At 43.0% G+C, this 14,427-nt stretch overlaps 1 protein-coding gene across 2 annotated transcripts in view; it reads left to right on the top strand.

The window, feature by feature from the left end:
* BLVRA (biliverdin reductase A) overlaps window positions 1-13,244 on the top strand; it is a 33,998-nt gene extending 20,754 nt beyond the window's left edge. For both annotated transcript variants that reach the window (XM_069859751.1, XM_069859752.1), the window contains exons 3-7: window positions 758-877; window positions 2,374-2,471; window positions 3,861-3,968; window positions 4,703-4,874; window positions 10,568-13,244. In XM_069859751.1, the coding sequence (XP_069715852.1) occupies window positions 758-877; window positions 2,374-2,471; window positions 3,861-3,968; window positions 4,703-4,874; window positions 10,568-10,841 (772 nt within the window). In that variant the 3' untranslated portion in view covers window positions 10,842-13,244. The remainder of the gene's footprint in view (window positions 1-757; window positions 878-2,373; window positions 2,472-3,860; window positions 3,969-4,702; window positions 4,875-10,567) is intronic.
* The last annotated feature ends 1,183 nt before the right edge of the window (window positions 13,245-14,427 follow it).

The following is a 14,427-nucleotide window of genomic DNA, read 5'->3' as shown; positions in this document are numbered from 1 at the left end:
CCTGAGCAGATTTTCCACTACTCCTGCTGAAGAAATAGCGCTGTCTAAATGCACAGTTCGCAGACAGCTTGCTTGGGTATGTTACCTTCCTCTTTGCATTCCAATCGCATGCAGACATTGCCTGTCTTTGCTTTCAAGTCCTGCTTGTGGCCTACCCTGATACCATCTGTCACCTGTCCTGACGCTGTCAAGGTGCCTGCTCCAGTCTTTACTTAATGTGAAAGGCTTCCATGGCCAGTGGGTATGCTTCATTTTTAGGTGGAGATGTGCTCGGGGTGGTGGGCAGGATACCGTTCCTCTTAGTATAGACATGGTGTGTATGTGTTGCAAGGTGTGCACTCAATGTGTGTTGCACTCGATGCCCATGTTGTCCAGCATGTTGGGGAGAAGTTCTCCCATAGGAGTACTGTCCCTTTCAAGTCACTGTTTTAAAATGGCTCTTTTGTAATGATGCTTATTAAAAAACAAAACACCAAAACAAAAAAGAAGAAACAAACCAAAACAAACTTCAATAACAGGGCAGTTTCTGTGCACACACCACCATCTCTACTCTGACCTATTTTATTTGTTTGTGCACCCCACATCTGTCTGTAAGTGCTTGTGCCCTTCCTGGATAACAAGGTGCCTATTTTCTGTCCTGGTTGAACTCAGTGAGACAGTTGTGCATAGGAAAAATTTTTATGTGCTGCACAACGTACAGTTGGGAAGAGTGGACTGTGATGGTTATGCTCTGGTTGTCTTTGTGCCAAATACGCAGGAGAAGTTTTGGCAGTATTAATGAAGCTAAGCAGATTAGCCTGGAAGATGCCCTAAGAAGCAGAGAGATCCATGCAGCTTTCATCAGCACAGAGAACAGAAGCCATGAAGAAACCATCAGGTATTTTGAAGTGGTTTTTTCCCCCTTTTCCCATATTCTCTCCTGTAATTTGGAAACATGGAAGAACTATGTAAAGCTGTTGCAGGAGATTTGGGTGAAGGCATCGAGTGCACCCTGAGCAAGTTTGCGGACGACACTAAGCTGGGTGGAAGTGTCGATCTGCTGGAGGGTCGGGAGGCTCTGCAAAGGGATCTGAACAGGCTGGACCGCTGGGCAGAGTCCAATGGCATGAGGTTTAACAAGGCCAAATGCCGGGTCCTGCACTTGGGGCACAACAACCCTGTGCAGTGCTACAGACTGGGAGAAGTCTGTCTAGAAAGCTGCCTGGAGGAGAGGGACCTGGGAGTGTTGGTTGACAGCCGACTGAATATGAGCCAGCAGTGTGCCCAGGTGGCCAAGAAGGCCAATGGCATCTTGGCTTGGATCAGAAACGGCGTGACCAGCAGGTCCAGGGAGGTTATCCTCCCTCTGTACTCGGCACTGGTGAGACCGCTCCTCGAATACTGTGTTCAGTTCTGGGCCCCTCACCACAAGAAGGATGTTGAGGCTCTGGAGAGAGTCCAGAGAAGAGCAACAAAGCTGGTGAAAGGGCTGGAGAACAGGCCTTATGAGGAGCGGCGGAGAGAGCTGGGGTTGTTTAGCCTGGAGAAGAGGAGGCTGAGGGGAGACCTCATTGCTCTCTACAACTACCTGAAAGGACGTTGTAGAGAGGAGGGTGCTGGCCTCTTCTCCCAAGTGACAGGGGACAGGACAAGAGGGAATGGCCTCAAGCTCCGCCAGGGGAGGTTTAGGCTAGACGTTAGGAAAAAATTCTTTACAGAAAGGGTCATTGGGCACTGGAACAGGCTGCCCAGGGAGGTGGTTGAGTCACCTTCCCTGGAGGTGTTTAAGGCACGGGTGGACGAGGTGCTGAGGGATATGGTTTAGTGTTTGGTAGGAACGGTTGGACTCGGTGATCCGGTGGGTCTCTTCCAACCTGGTTATTCTGTGATTCTGTGATTCTGTGAGAGGCTGGGGAGAATGGAGGAGAGACTGCCACACTCGAAGTCTGAAGTGAATGGTAGCGAGTTCCCTAGAGCACTCAATAAGCCCTGGAAGAGAGTAGAATGTGTTTTCCCAGGTAATTCCAGTTGCGCACCTCTAGGCCTGTGTTTGATTGACAGGCAGTTTAAAACAGGATTCAAAGCCTATCCTCACTCCAGTGTGCAACTCCAGCCACTCAAGTGTCCAGAAATTAGAAATTGCAGTGCTCAATGCTGTGGCACTTTAGTGATTTGCTGTAGGTGAGTGAGGGAATTTTGTGGAACAAGGAAAACTAAACCCCAGATCTTCTAGTGTGATGCAGCATCCTTGCTAGAAACTTGCCATTTATTTCTATTACTCCCCATCATGCATTTACCGTATGAGGCTTAGTGTGGCAGTGTGAAAGAGCTTACACAGGGAGAGAGATATTTTGATGGTATACTTTTTAAAGACTGATCTTGTATCCCTTTCAGAATGTTTTTAGAAGCTGGGAAGCATGTCCTCGTTGAGTACCCCATGGCTTTGTCTGCAAAGGCTGCCCATGAGCTCTGGGAGATGGCTGAACGGAAAGGTAATGGCATTTGTTCTTAAGAGTGTAAACAGTATCACCTGTTTGGTAGCACCAGAGGCATTAAACTAAAAGGCAGGGCTCCAGTCTGCTGTTAATCATGATGTACAAGGGAGTATGCCTGTCTTAGATGTGTCAGTCTAATGTGTCAGATTTAAGATGTGTGCCAGTAGGGAAATAAACACACAAATGTCAAGGCTAAGAGTAAGGTACATTTGCTCTCACACGAAAGAACTTGTCTCCACTTGTGTCACTAATGCAATTAGTGTTCCATTGCAGTGATAGTGAAGCATGTAATGAGTTGTAGCCATTGGACTTGTGCGCTTCCCTGTCCTTTCTCTCCCTGAAAATAACACTGGAAACAGCTCTCCTAGCTTGTAGCATTTGTGATGTGCTGGTCACACATGGCTGCTCATGCTATTGTTGGCCAGCAAGGCACCCCTCTCTGAAAGACAGCTTGTCTCTAAGCAAAGGCTTTATTTCTGGAAAGCTTGTTGTCCCATCCCTACAGTGACAAGGGTCGGAAGCTGGGACTTCGTTTGAGGCCAGTGGGGACGTATGGCACTGCAAGGAACAGAACAGTGCTGGGCAGGAGCAAAGTGCAAACTGTTGGGACAAGCTGAACTATTTATACCACTGCCGCTTAAAAATTTCCTAGGACTTGTGTTCTAAAACACTGGAGGTACACAATTTCTGCTTTGCTTTTTCCCTGCACCAACACCACTTACTGCCTTGTTGGTTGCCAAATGTCTTCCCATTGAGCAGAATTTATTCCCTGTCTCTTGAAGCAGCAGCATTTTCTGTCGGCAGCCTAAATTTACTCTCCTGGAAGCCTTCCAGAAAAACACATATTGAATGAGGGCTGCATTCAGTGTGTGTCGGATAACCTCTATTCCAAAGCAGCCCAATTAATTGCAGTGGAGGGAGGTACTCCTTTACATATTGTTACAACCTGGCTCTGAGTATTATGCTGTTTTCTCCCTGCTTTTTTTTTTCCCTGCTACCCTGGGAGGAAAAATGCAGAACCAGGAAATGTGATGGGAAAGAGGCCAAGAATTAATCCTTCTTCTACTCTGAAGACTCATGTTTTTGCCTTAGTTGGGTATTGGGTTTCATTACAGAGATTCTGTTAAACATAGTGGCTACTGTTCCTGTAGTCTCTATATTTGTTATCTCCTGAAAATCCCTAACTTATGTTGATGTCTTGGCACAGGGCTTGTGTTTGGTTTTCTTTGCCTGTCATGCATGAGAACATTTTGGTGTTCCCACTGGTTGCTGGTGAAGCCTTTACTGCTTGGACATGCCTTTGATTCACACTGAAAGATCTTACTTAGTTTGTCCTGATATTTGGCATGGTTGTTTTCTGTTTGTTTGGGTTTTTTTTAATGGCAGGTAAAGTACTACACGTGGAGCACATTGAGCTTCTGACTGAGGAGTACAAGCAGCTGAAAAAAGAGATTGCTGGGAAAGAGCTGGTGAAGGGAACATTGCATTTCACAGGTCAGTAGCTTTGAGGAAATTGAAGTCCATCTGGATCTGTCTGCCTGCTCCGCAGGGACGCCAGTTTTTTCAGGCTTCATTCAGTCCTTTTAGATGGAGAGTCTGTCTATGAACTGACTAGAGACACAGGAAGGAGTTCTTGATATTTCCATGAAATTACTGAACTGTCTGGATAGCACCTTTGCCTTAACAGTTGCCTTCTATGGGCTGTTGCTTTGCTAATCTCTTTCTGTTCTCTGCACTCAAGCCCGTGCCTTGCTGTATGGAGGAGACAGCAGTTCTTCACCCCTGAAATACAGAAGGGATGGTGACCAATTTCTCATTCACGTTGGCCTCGGAGAGGAGGATGTGCTCTGAGACAGTGTCCCAGTTTCTAATTGGGACCTTTAGTCTTCTGTATTGGTGTTTAGCCCCAGAAGAGCTGGGAGGGATTTTCGAGCCATTGTTTTCTCCTTGCTTTATTGTTGAATCTGCATACACCTTCCTGTCCTCAGCATATTGTTGGGTTTGTTGTATGTGTACTTTGTGCAGTGTTTTTTATAATATCTCACCAACTGATCCATTTCAAGACTGACCATGTTTGTTGACTTTCCTACTCGGTCCATCTATCCACTCCTGGCCTTTCTACACCCTGGTCTCTAAGCCTACAACACTGCAGTTTCTTCAGCCTTTCCTATGCAGAGGGCATTATTTGCTTTCCTGTTTCTCAAGTCTTTCCATTGGTGTTGCCCCAGGTAGCATCCTTGATGAAAACAAAGCAGGATTCCCAGCTTTCAGTGGAATTGCCCGACTGACTTGGCTGATTGACCTCTTTGGAGACCTCACTGTTACATCTGCTACCAGAGTAAAGCAGGAGGATAAGAATTATTCCAGAATGACTGTTCATTTTGAGACGACAAACAAGAAGTGAGTAATGGCTTTGGCAGCAGGCGAGCGAGGCTCTTGAGGTATCATCTGCAGGAGTTTTTCATTCTCTCTTCCTCTTGTGGAAACAGAATGGGTGGTTGCTGACATGAAAGTGTATGAGAGAAATAGACCTGAAAATCCTTCCTACAGTAATTACAGTAAAAAGAGCCACCACCAGGCAATGTCTGCTGAAGGGCCCAAGGAGGTTTAAAAGCTCTTTTCTGATGTTAGAATGTAGGAATGAGCCCATAATGCATTTTACTATGCCCAAGACTGAAAGACTTCTCTTGCACTCTGAAAAATTTTTCAGAGGCTGGATGTTTTTTGTTTAACATCAGATATTCTAGATGTACATTGAAAGCTAACCTTTCTTTAAAGGTTGAAAATATATGACTGTTTGGAAAGGTAATGCACTAGTTATAATACTTAGCTTATGACACTAATATTACTGGAGGTTAAAAGAAAATTACACATTTTGAGCAGAAGTATAATAAACTACTGAAAGGCCAACATGCAATGTTTGCTCTTGACTAATGCCTAATCTGCAGTCTTGAAGTTTCCTCAATTTTCCCAGAGTAGGGCAGCAGTCTGTTTCCCATTTCTTGTCTTTCTAATTTAGTTGCCTGAGTGTTTCAGGCCAAGTGAGAATCCAGCAGCTGGGTTTACTTGTCATTTTATCCAGTCACAGCACTATGACTTTCTTGCAGAAAAATCTTTTGGTGATGCATTTTATAATAATGAGTTTGATCTCCCTTTATAATAGCCTTGCTATCAAATAGTAGATTTTTAATGCCCCTGAAATGGCCTGTATTTAATGGATATGAATTAATATATTTTTAATTATTATATGACCATGAAGTCAGTCATCTATTTTTCATGCTGTTGATTCAGTTATCAATTTGGTCCAAGGCCTGATGATGCATTTTGCTAGAAACCCTCCAGTTTAGTCATTCTGGGCCATCCACATGGAGGTTGTCCTTTCAGATAGGTTGAAGTTACTTATGGTGACAGTTTACTGCATGCTATAGATGCAACTGGAGAATTGTCTGATGTGAAATGGTACAGAGAAGTTAACCAAGCTCTATATGTTTTCTGGGAGGTAGGAATGGTGATGGAACAATTTGTTCCTTTCCATTCACTCCTGTTTTCCTGTTTTTCCATATAGCATACTCTGCCTTTGAGACAGATGACCCTCTCATAGGCATATGACAAGGTGCAGATGAGAAAGCTAGGGAGAACTGGGGAAAATAAGACCCTCATGGGAAAATATTCTGACCTATCTTCATTTGTAATAAATTACCCTTTTTTCTTGCACTTATACTGCTGGAACATTTTTTTAAAAAAACAACAACAAAGGAAGAAAAAAAATCAAGCATGAATGCTTATTTTAAGAATTTTAGATAAGTGTTTAGTTAAAATGTAATAACCTGAGGGACTTGCTGTTTGGGGAGTGGATAATCAGGGCTCACTTGAACTGTTAGTTACATCACGGGTCTAGTTAAACAGTTTATCAACCAGTCCTACAAAGCCCACTGCAGTTTATCATGGGATTAGCATCTTATCTTAGCAATCTTTCTCTCTCTTTAAATAAAGCATCATTTCCATTCCTTTTAAAATGCAGTGGTGAGAGGGCAGAGCTCTGTATACAAGCTCTGTTTACCCTCTCAGCAATTTGCGAGTAACAGGAGTAGCTGTAAAGATCTGTATAAACTGAGATTTTGAACTAACTCCAGCAGGTGGAACTAGTGGGTGGCTTAAACATTTCTCTGGCTGTCCTGTCTCCTAGGCAGTTCTTAGCTGCTATATTTGATATTTGCCAGATACAGAACTGTTTCTGGATTTCTGATTTTTGTCCTGCTCTACACTGTTAACAGGTACCTGGTTTTCTTAGCCCACTGTTTGCTGTTTGTATGGGTCAGTAAGTGTTATATCACCATGAGCTTTTTAATGACCTCGGGGACAGTCAACTTTATGTCTCTGGGATAATTTACACCATCTGGAAAGTTACATAGCGTTCCTGTATTCTGTTTGGTGGTGGGGCCATATTTCCTGGTGACCTTCCCCCATTGACGTCAGTGGAGTTACAGCAGTAGAGAATTTGGCCCACTCTCTGCCAAGTGAAGTTATGGCCCTGTAGTGGTGGTGGTGTTACTGCTCTTATTTGCCCAACCTTTATTGTTCTGAAGGACAGGAAAGGTCTGCACTTTTCCTGAGAGGTATCCCATCCTTTTTTTGAAAGACATGAATACACTGAACTTGATAAATCAGGTTAATTCAGCCTTTTTTCTACCTTGGAAAATACAGCAGGTGCAAAATGCAGGAGCCTGTGTTCTGCTTGTTAAGCAGGGATTTGTGGAAAGGCCAGCCTGTCACTGCTGCACAGCCCACGCTGGCTGCTTGTCTGTCTCTGGGTGGGTTTTGGAGGTGTGTTAACTCCTGATGCCCAGCTATCCAAGAGACAGAATTCTGTGATTCTGTGACCTCTGCTTCTGTTGTGTTTCCAAGACTGTTGAGCTGAAAGCCTCTCTGGGAATTGAGCCAAACCCCTACTGACACTACAACTGGTTTGGGACTGCAAAAGTTCCTGTCTCGGGATCATAGACCATGTGTTCAGTAAATGTCAAAAATCAATTTTCAATATGAGCTGGAGAGAGAATGATTGGGGCAACATCCCTTTTGATGTTAACTAGAGGTAGGGTCTAATTGTCTAATTCCCATCCAAAGTAAGGCATCACGTTTTTAATTGCATGGTAAATAAAAATATTGGCTTTTTCAGAGTGTGTAAAGGAAGATGTTTAAAAGAAACTGAAGAAATTTTGTGAACACATATTCTGACAATAAATATTTGAAACGGTGTTTTTATTGAGATCTAAGCTTATAGAGTCTAATAAAATAGCTTCAAATTGAGCATCCTGCAGAAGCTGCTGCATAAAATACTAGTCTAAGTGGACCTAGAATTCTTTCAAGCATGAAACCATTCTTCTGCAAGTAGAAAGGGCATTCTCTTTATTTTGGTTTATTGATCCAATACAGTCCAACTAGGCCCTCATTTATTATGGAAACAAATTATTTGAGGGAATTGGAAAAGCAGGAGGTCTTTTCCGATCTTTGAATAAAGTGTACCTAGAAGAGCTCTACCAGTCTGAAATCTGGAAAGACAGAATGACAACAGAGAGTCAGGAGAGTTTCTTCACTGTAGATAGCTTTTGCTTTGTAGAAAGTCAGTGTAAAAGTTTGTTAATGTTTGATTAAACTTTGGTTTTCTTCCTTAACTGTCCAACTTATTTATAGTGTCTTTATTCAGCTACCAAAAATGCTGGATTTACACCTAAGTAGCACTACTAACACTTCAAACTAACTTAACTACATCCATAGTCACGCAATAGTATGATGCAAATCTTTAATGAAAAAGAATAAATTATTTACTAAGAAGCCAGCAGCCCTTCACAATTTTCTGGTACAAAATGCAAAGCTGTTTCTTAAGCTACAAAACTGTTTAAATAATGTACAGACTTGTAGCTTACATACATCTTTGTAGCAAGAAAGGGACTAATTTTAGTGTAGAAGTTGTTGTTAATTAAAAATTAATGCTTTTTTGTTACCAGTCAAGTAGAATTGCCCTTTCTTTGGGAAAATAACTGAAATTGCAGAAGAAGATAAATCTATTAGTAAACCCAACATTTTCCTGCTCACTGATCTAAATCAGTCAATTTAATCACTTTGATTATATTCTGCCCACTCTGCATGATTGTGCTTCTAGTTCAGTGGCTTCCCCAAGCTAGAGCAGAAGGCAGCATACACTTGAGCCTGATCATTGGTGTGCATCTGCTCTACATCACCCCAGGGAGGTGATCCTGCATCGACACTGCCTGTTTGGGATCATCTTATGGACTCCGCACTATTACATGGTGGAGATGTTTGCCTATGCCTGCCCAGTGGTTTCTTCACACCTGCATACCTAAGATAAAGCAGCTTTGAATAACAGTTGCCTGAACCTGAACCCTCTGTGGCCGTTTGCTATCATAAGAACACAAAATCAGCTCTGTCAAGAGTAAAACCCAGCTTGCCCAGTGGTCCACCAGTGTCCAAGATCAACAGCCAGCACCTGGGGGAAGGAGGATGAGAGCACAAAAAACACTGAGTGAAGTAGCCCTCGAGCACCCTTCTGACCTGCAGTGACCTGTTGCCTTGGGACTTCCCAAAACGCATGTTCTCTGTGCACTTAGTGGTCCTCTGAGGTTTTTTTTCAGTGCGTTCTTGCAGACTGTGATTTGGGTCCTTTTTCCTTCGCCAGTTCTTTTATTATGTTTAATCAAATTCATCTCACCATACTTAATTTGTGGGGGGGGGGTGAGGCAGTACAGGTGAGGAAAGAATAATTGATACGATGATGTGAATATAGGAATTGGATCCTAAAGCATAAAAGATGAGAGGTGCAGAATCATTAAGCTGAGTGCTCTGCAGAATGTGCTCAGGGTAAACTAACAAGGACTTTCTTTCTGGATCTAATGATATTGAAGATTTAATGGGCAGTACTTGGAGGCAGAATTTATTATTCCATGCTATTGATGCCCTCATAATTTGTGAGTGGCAGACTAAAGTGGGCCATGAAGGACTGTGAAAGGGCCATCAATAACCAAGTAAGAAAAATGATGTGCATCCTCTAAACACAGGCAGCAGTGAGTGCTGATGAATGAGCTGCAGTAAGGTAATGGCATGGTTCAGGCAGCTGACAAAAGAGCAGGAAGGGGGAAGATTATGGTTGTGGTTGGCATTGAGGACTATTACTCAAAAGTCTCAAAGCGACCATTTGCGGGGTTGGACCAGTGAGTCTGTTAAGGCCCCTGAAGCAATGCAGCATGTACCACGACTCCTCTTTTTACAGCCAAACTGGGAAGCTGGGGAGAAGAGTGCGAGGATGTGTTAGCTATGCCAGTCAATAGCTGGTACCACCAATGCTTGGTCTGGAGACTTGCTATCACACTGGCATAAGATGGGACTTTGCTCTGATTGAAGAAGACCTGCCTAGAGTCTGTGTAGCTGAAACAGGCAAAATGGACATTGTCTGGTGCAATCCTTGGGATCAACTGGGTGCTTCTAGTGAAGAGAGAGAAACTTACTTGAAAAGTTTGGAAAGCACAGATGCTGGTGTCTGCATGAGTGAACTTTCCTCTGTCCAGCTCATCCCAAAGGGGTGGTGTTCACCTTGCACAGTAGCACCTGGGTCATCACTGTGTACTGGTATGATGTTGATTTATTCCTGCTGGAGGAATTGAGGGCCTTGAGAGTTTAGCTGGTGGTTGAATCATGTACCAAATATTTGGATGTCTAACTGCCCTTTTCATCCAGGACCACAAATAAACAGGTTAAACTTCCCTTTTCCCTGTGAGATGGTTAGGCATTGCTGCCTTTACTTTATGCATAGGGAAAACAAAGCTGAAGAGAGCTTAGTTAGCATGCTGAAAGTCATGGCATGAATCAGTGGCAGAGGTAAGACTACTGCCTGGTGTTCAACTCTGTAACCACAAGGGATGTTGGTCAGAACACGTTATCTGAATTGGCAATGACTGAAATTTAAACAGTGCATCTTTTGGGGCATTTTTGGTAAATGCTGAGGAAAAAAAGCATGAACCAGAACTCTTGATGCAATTTCTTCATAAATACTCTTCTTTTTCTCTGCTTCTCCACACTAGACCTCTGACTTGGATTGAAGAAAGGGGACCAGGGATGAGACGTGAAAAGAAAATCAACTTCTGTTTCACAACTGGTTGCCTGGATGACTTCCCCCAAGCCCCAAGGTCTACTGTGGGCCTTTTCATGCAGGATCAGGACCTCTTTGCCAAAAAACTGCTGGGCCAGGTATCCAAGGAGGAACTGGCTGCTGAGAAATGGCGAATTTTGAGGTGTCTTGACCTTGCTGAAGTGATCCAACAGCACTGTGAACAGCCAGAGAAAATCTGTTCCTGAGACTGCTCTTAAGAAGAACATGTCAGACGGGAAAGTAGTAGGTCTAGAGCTCACTGTTGCTATCAAACAGTTGCTATTTCTGTTTCGTTACCTTCTTTTTGACTAGCTGTGATTCCTAGGCTCTCCAGGTAAGCTGGAGAGCCTGGGCTATACCCTGTGCCTTCTGGTTTGCGCCAGATCAAAGCAACATTACCCTGCTCTGATGCATTGCTGTCCTTCCAGGCAGATAGGAACATAGTAGTAGCAAGTTTTCTTGTGTTTTAATTGGAAATGTCCCTGAGAGCAGATCCTGGAGGATTGCAAATACTAGATATGATTTTCCCTCCTGAGTTCCACCCCCCTCGCCCCTCTGTAGATATGCCTGAAAAGGAAATGTGTCATTTAGTAGTATTCATGTAATATTATCTAGAAAGAAGTATTAACTTGAATGTAGATCTAGGTGAGTTTTTCCCCTGTACTTGATCTGCAGAATTTATGCCACCACAGTCCTGACCTCTTCTTCCAAATATCCTGAATTGTTCTGTATTTTGCTGAAATTAGTTGTTGTGCCTGTTTGGGTTTTTTTTGGTGTTGTTTTGGTTGTGGGATTGTTTTTCCACATTGGAAATCGTCTTCGTTCCAATCAAATCTATATTGTTATCACACCAGAATAGAAGAAATACCTTGTCTCTTGATAGATGACGTTTTGAGTTTGCTCAGTTTCTCTGGTGACATGTGCCAACACAGAAATTTCTTTATCATAGAGAGCAGAACTACATTAACTTAAGGCATCACCTGCCTACATTCTAATGAATCTAAATATTTTTCTTTTTTTTTTGTACTGGAAATAGCAGATTATTGTCCTTCACTTGTGTTCTGTATCTAATTCAGCACATGAATGGATCAGTGCTAAAAATAAACCACATTCTGCCTTTAAGAAATAAAATAACTAGTGCACTCCTGGAAACAGCGAAATTGATTAGAAATAGTGATGAAATTAGAATAGAACTGTAAAAAATGGAGCAATTTGCAAGTATAGCCATGCGGTGATGGTGTACAACACCTGCAGGGATGAGTCTTCACCATTTTATGGTAGTCCCAGGGTCATGTATGAAGACATTATCCCTTCCCTAAAGAAAAATTTTAGTTTTAGGAGAAGCCTAAACAGTGCACAAAACTATTAACAATTTTTCTGTATGCCTTTTACTTTCTAATTACAGGATCTGTCAGTACTATGTTAATACAGCAGCAAACTTCCATCTGTGCAGTTGTTCTTTCAAACACAGAACCATCATTTCTTTTCCATGTCATCACTTGGACAATTTTTTTTAATAAGGGAGCGTATATGTTGTGAATGTATACATAACTACAGCCAGTCAGTATTGGGGGGAAAAGATCTTATTTTGGGTAAATCATGTTCATTCAGAAGTTGGATACAGGTCAGTTATTTGGGAACAGGGAAAGAAGCACTGTGTATTTTTTCCCAAATCAGTCAGATTATAGGAGAAACTGGAGCTTGATATGGGAATGAATTCTGCATGTGAAATTTGTTTAAATTTACTTTATCTATTAAAGCCAGTGAAAACTCTCCTATTGAGTTCAATGAATTGAAATCCGTGTCGATTGGCAGCAGATTTGTGCAGAAAGATCACGCCCGTGTCCACCCAAGTGGACACATTACTGAGCATTCACAGGGACACAGGACATCTTTACCATTGCCTGTGCTGGTCTGAATGCTGTATGAGGGGAAAAAGTGAGTTTGTGGCAAAATGCAAGAGGTCTATCTGGGATTGGAATGAAATTAGAATCTGCTGTGATATCTATGACAGCCCATGAGAAGTCTTGTTTCTTGACAAGCTCCTTAGCTGTGGGTATGGGGTGAATACCACTTGTTTACACACTAATTCACAATGGGTAGCTGGGGAGGGAGGGCAAAGGGAAGGGAGATTCATGCTTTCCATCTATAAGCATCAAAATTAGCCACCGTTGTCTCCCTGAGCGCACTCTGCAGTAGCTGGTGAGAGCAATATTCCTCTAAGAAATAGGGAATAAATTCACGGAAGCTCTGTAGAGCAGCAATATAACATTGTGCAGTGAATTACCCTCTGGAGAAACATGTTTCTGTAGAGAGTGCCTGGGGAAATTAGCTGGTTAATTTGCACTAGGGAAGGCAGATGCCTAGACTGGATATCTTGCACTGTCCTCCATCCCCCTCCCGTTCATCCCAGCTAACCTGCTCGCCTACTGTTCTCTGCCCTCCTTCTGGGAGCCTACAGCATTCATGTGTGTTTTCCTTCATCCCTGTGAGTTTGCTGAGGTACCACTATGGTTTGTATCCAAGGGCTACTGGATGTCAAGCTTCAAACATACCTATTGTTTAACCATCTGTCGAGCTCAACAATAAAGCATTGGAGTTTTAATCATTCTGTTTAGTTCCTGTTGTCCTTCGTTATCAGTTCCCATTGCCTGTGCAGAAAGTGGCTCTGTCTCAATGGGTTCTTTTCCCCTCTTTCACTCCTTGAACCTTTTGAAATCCTGCCAGTGCCTACAAGCTGTGATCCTATCCTGAAGCCCTCAGCTGTCTCCCTCTCCTGTTTCAAAGTTTTTGAATATAAGTGTGGTGGGGTTTGTTACTTTATCTCAATTCATGACCTCTCCCACAAAATTTCTGCCCTTCCGGTCCTGTCTGACTACTTCCCAGGAGTACTGGCAAGTCTAAATGTTGGCTGTATGCTTCCAGTTTCCCACTGAACAACTGGTATTTAGCAACATTTAAATCGGCTAAATAGAATCTGGAGCAGGTATTGAAATGGGTTTTCTTGTGGTTTTAATAAACTACTTTATCATAGCGGAAGTACTGTCAGAAGAGTTTGTCAGATAGTATTTGGCATTGTCTGGACCCAGCCAGAGATGCAGAAATATGAAAAGGTAAGTATAAGGTGACACGTGGGCAGGTTGGTCTATCACGTTCTTTGGAGGTAGCTGCTTTTCAACTCTTTCTGTTGGAATTCACCCTGCTCCTGTGGGACGCTTTAGAAAGTCCATTGCAGTATGTTTTATTAACTCTTCCTAATGCTATGGAGTTGCTACACAAAGTGCTGCAATGCAGAATGCTTCTATGTGGAGGAGGGATGCTCAGCTTGCTAACACTGGCTGAAGCTTGTCTCTGGCAAATGACAGGAATTGAGTCACTAACTGCAACACACCAGCTGAAACTTGGGAGAGGTGTGTGTTGGTTTTGGCTGGGGTAGAGTTAATTTTTCTTGTAGCAGCCAGTATAGGGCTGTGTTTTGGATTTGTGCTGGAATCAGTGCTGAATAGGTTGTAAAGACTGAGCTGTGCACATATTTTCAGCTGTCACTCGAGGTGTTTGATTCCTTCAGGGTGGCAGAATGGTCTGGGGCCTTGGGCGCCCTCACAGTTTGCTGATGTGTGACCCTCCAAAGGTGATCTTGACTGGGCATCTGGATCCATAATGGTGTCTTCAGTCAGACTTGCAGAACCATGTGCTGTTGTGCTTCATGCAGTAGCATTTACTGCTCCCTGAGGTATGTAGTGTACTCTGTGCAATACTCATAAAACGTAACACCAGGAAGCCAAGGATCTC

This window comes from Phaenicophaeus curvirostris, chromosome 6 (genome assembly GCF_032191515.1).
Source record: "Phaenicophaeus curvirostris isolate KB17595 chromosome 6, BPBGC_Pcur_1.0, whole genome shotgun sequence".
NCBI classification, from domain to species: domain Eukaryota; kingdom Metazoa; phylum Chordata; class Aves; order Cuculiformes; family Cuculidae; genus Phaenicophaeus; species Phaenicophaeus curvirostris.
This window is presented reverse-complemented; position numbering and strand designations above follow the sequence as displayed.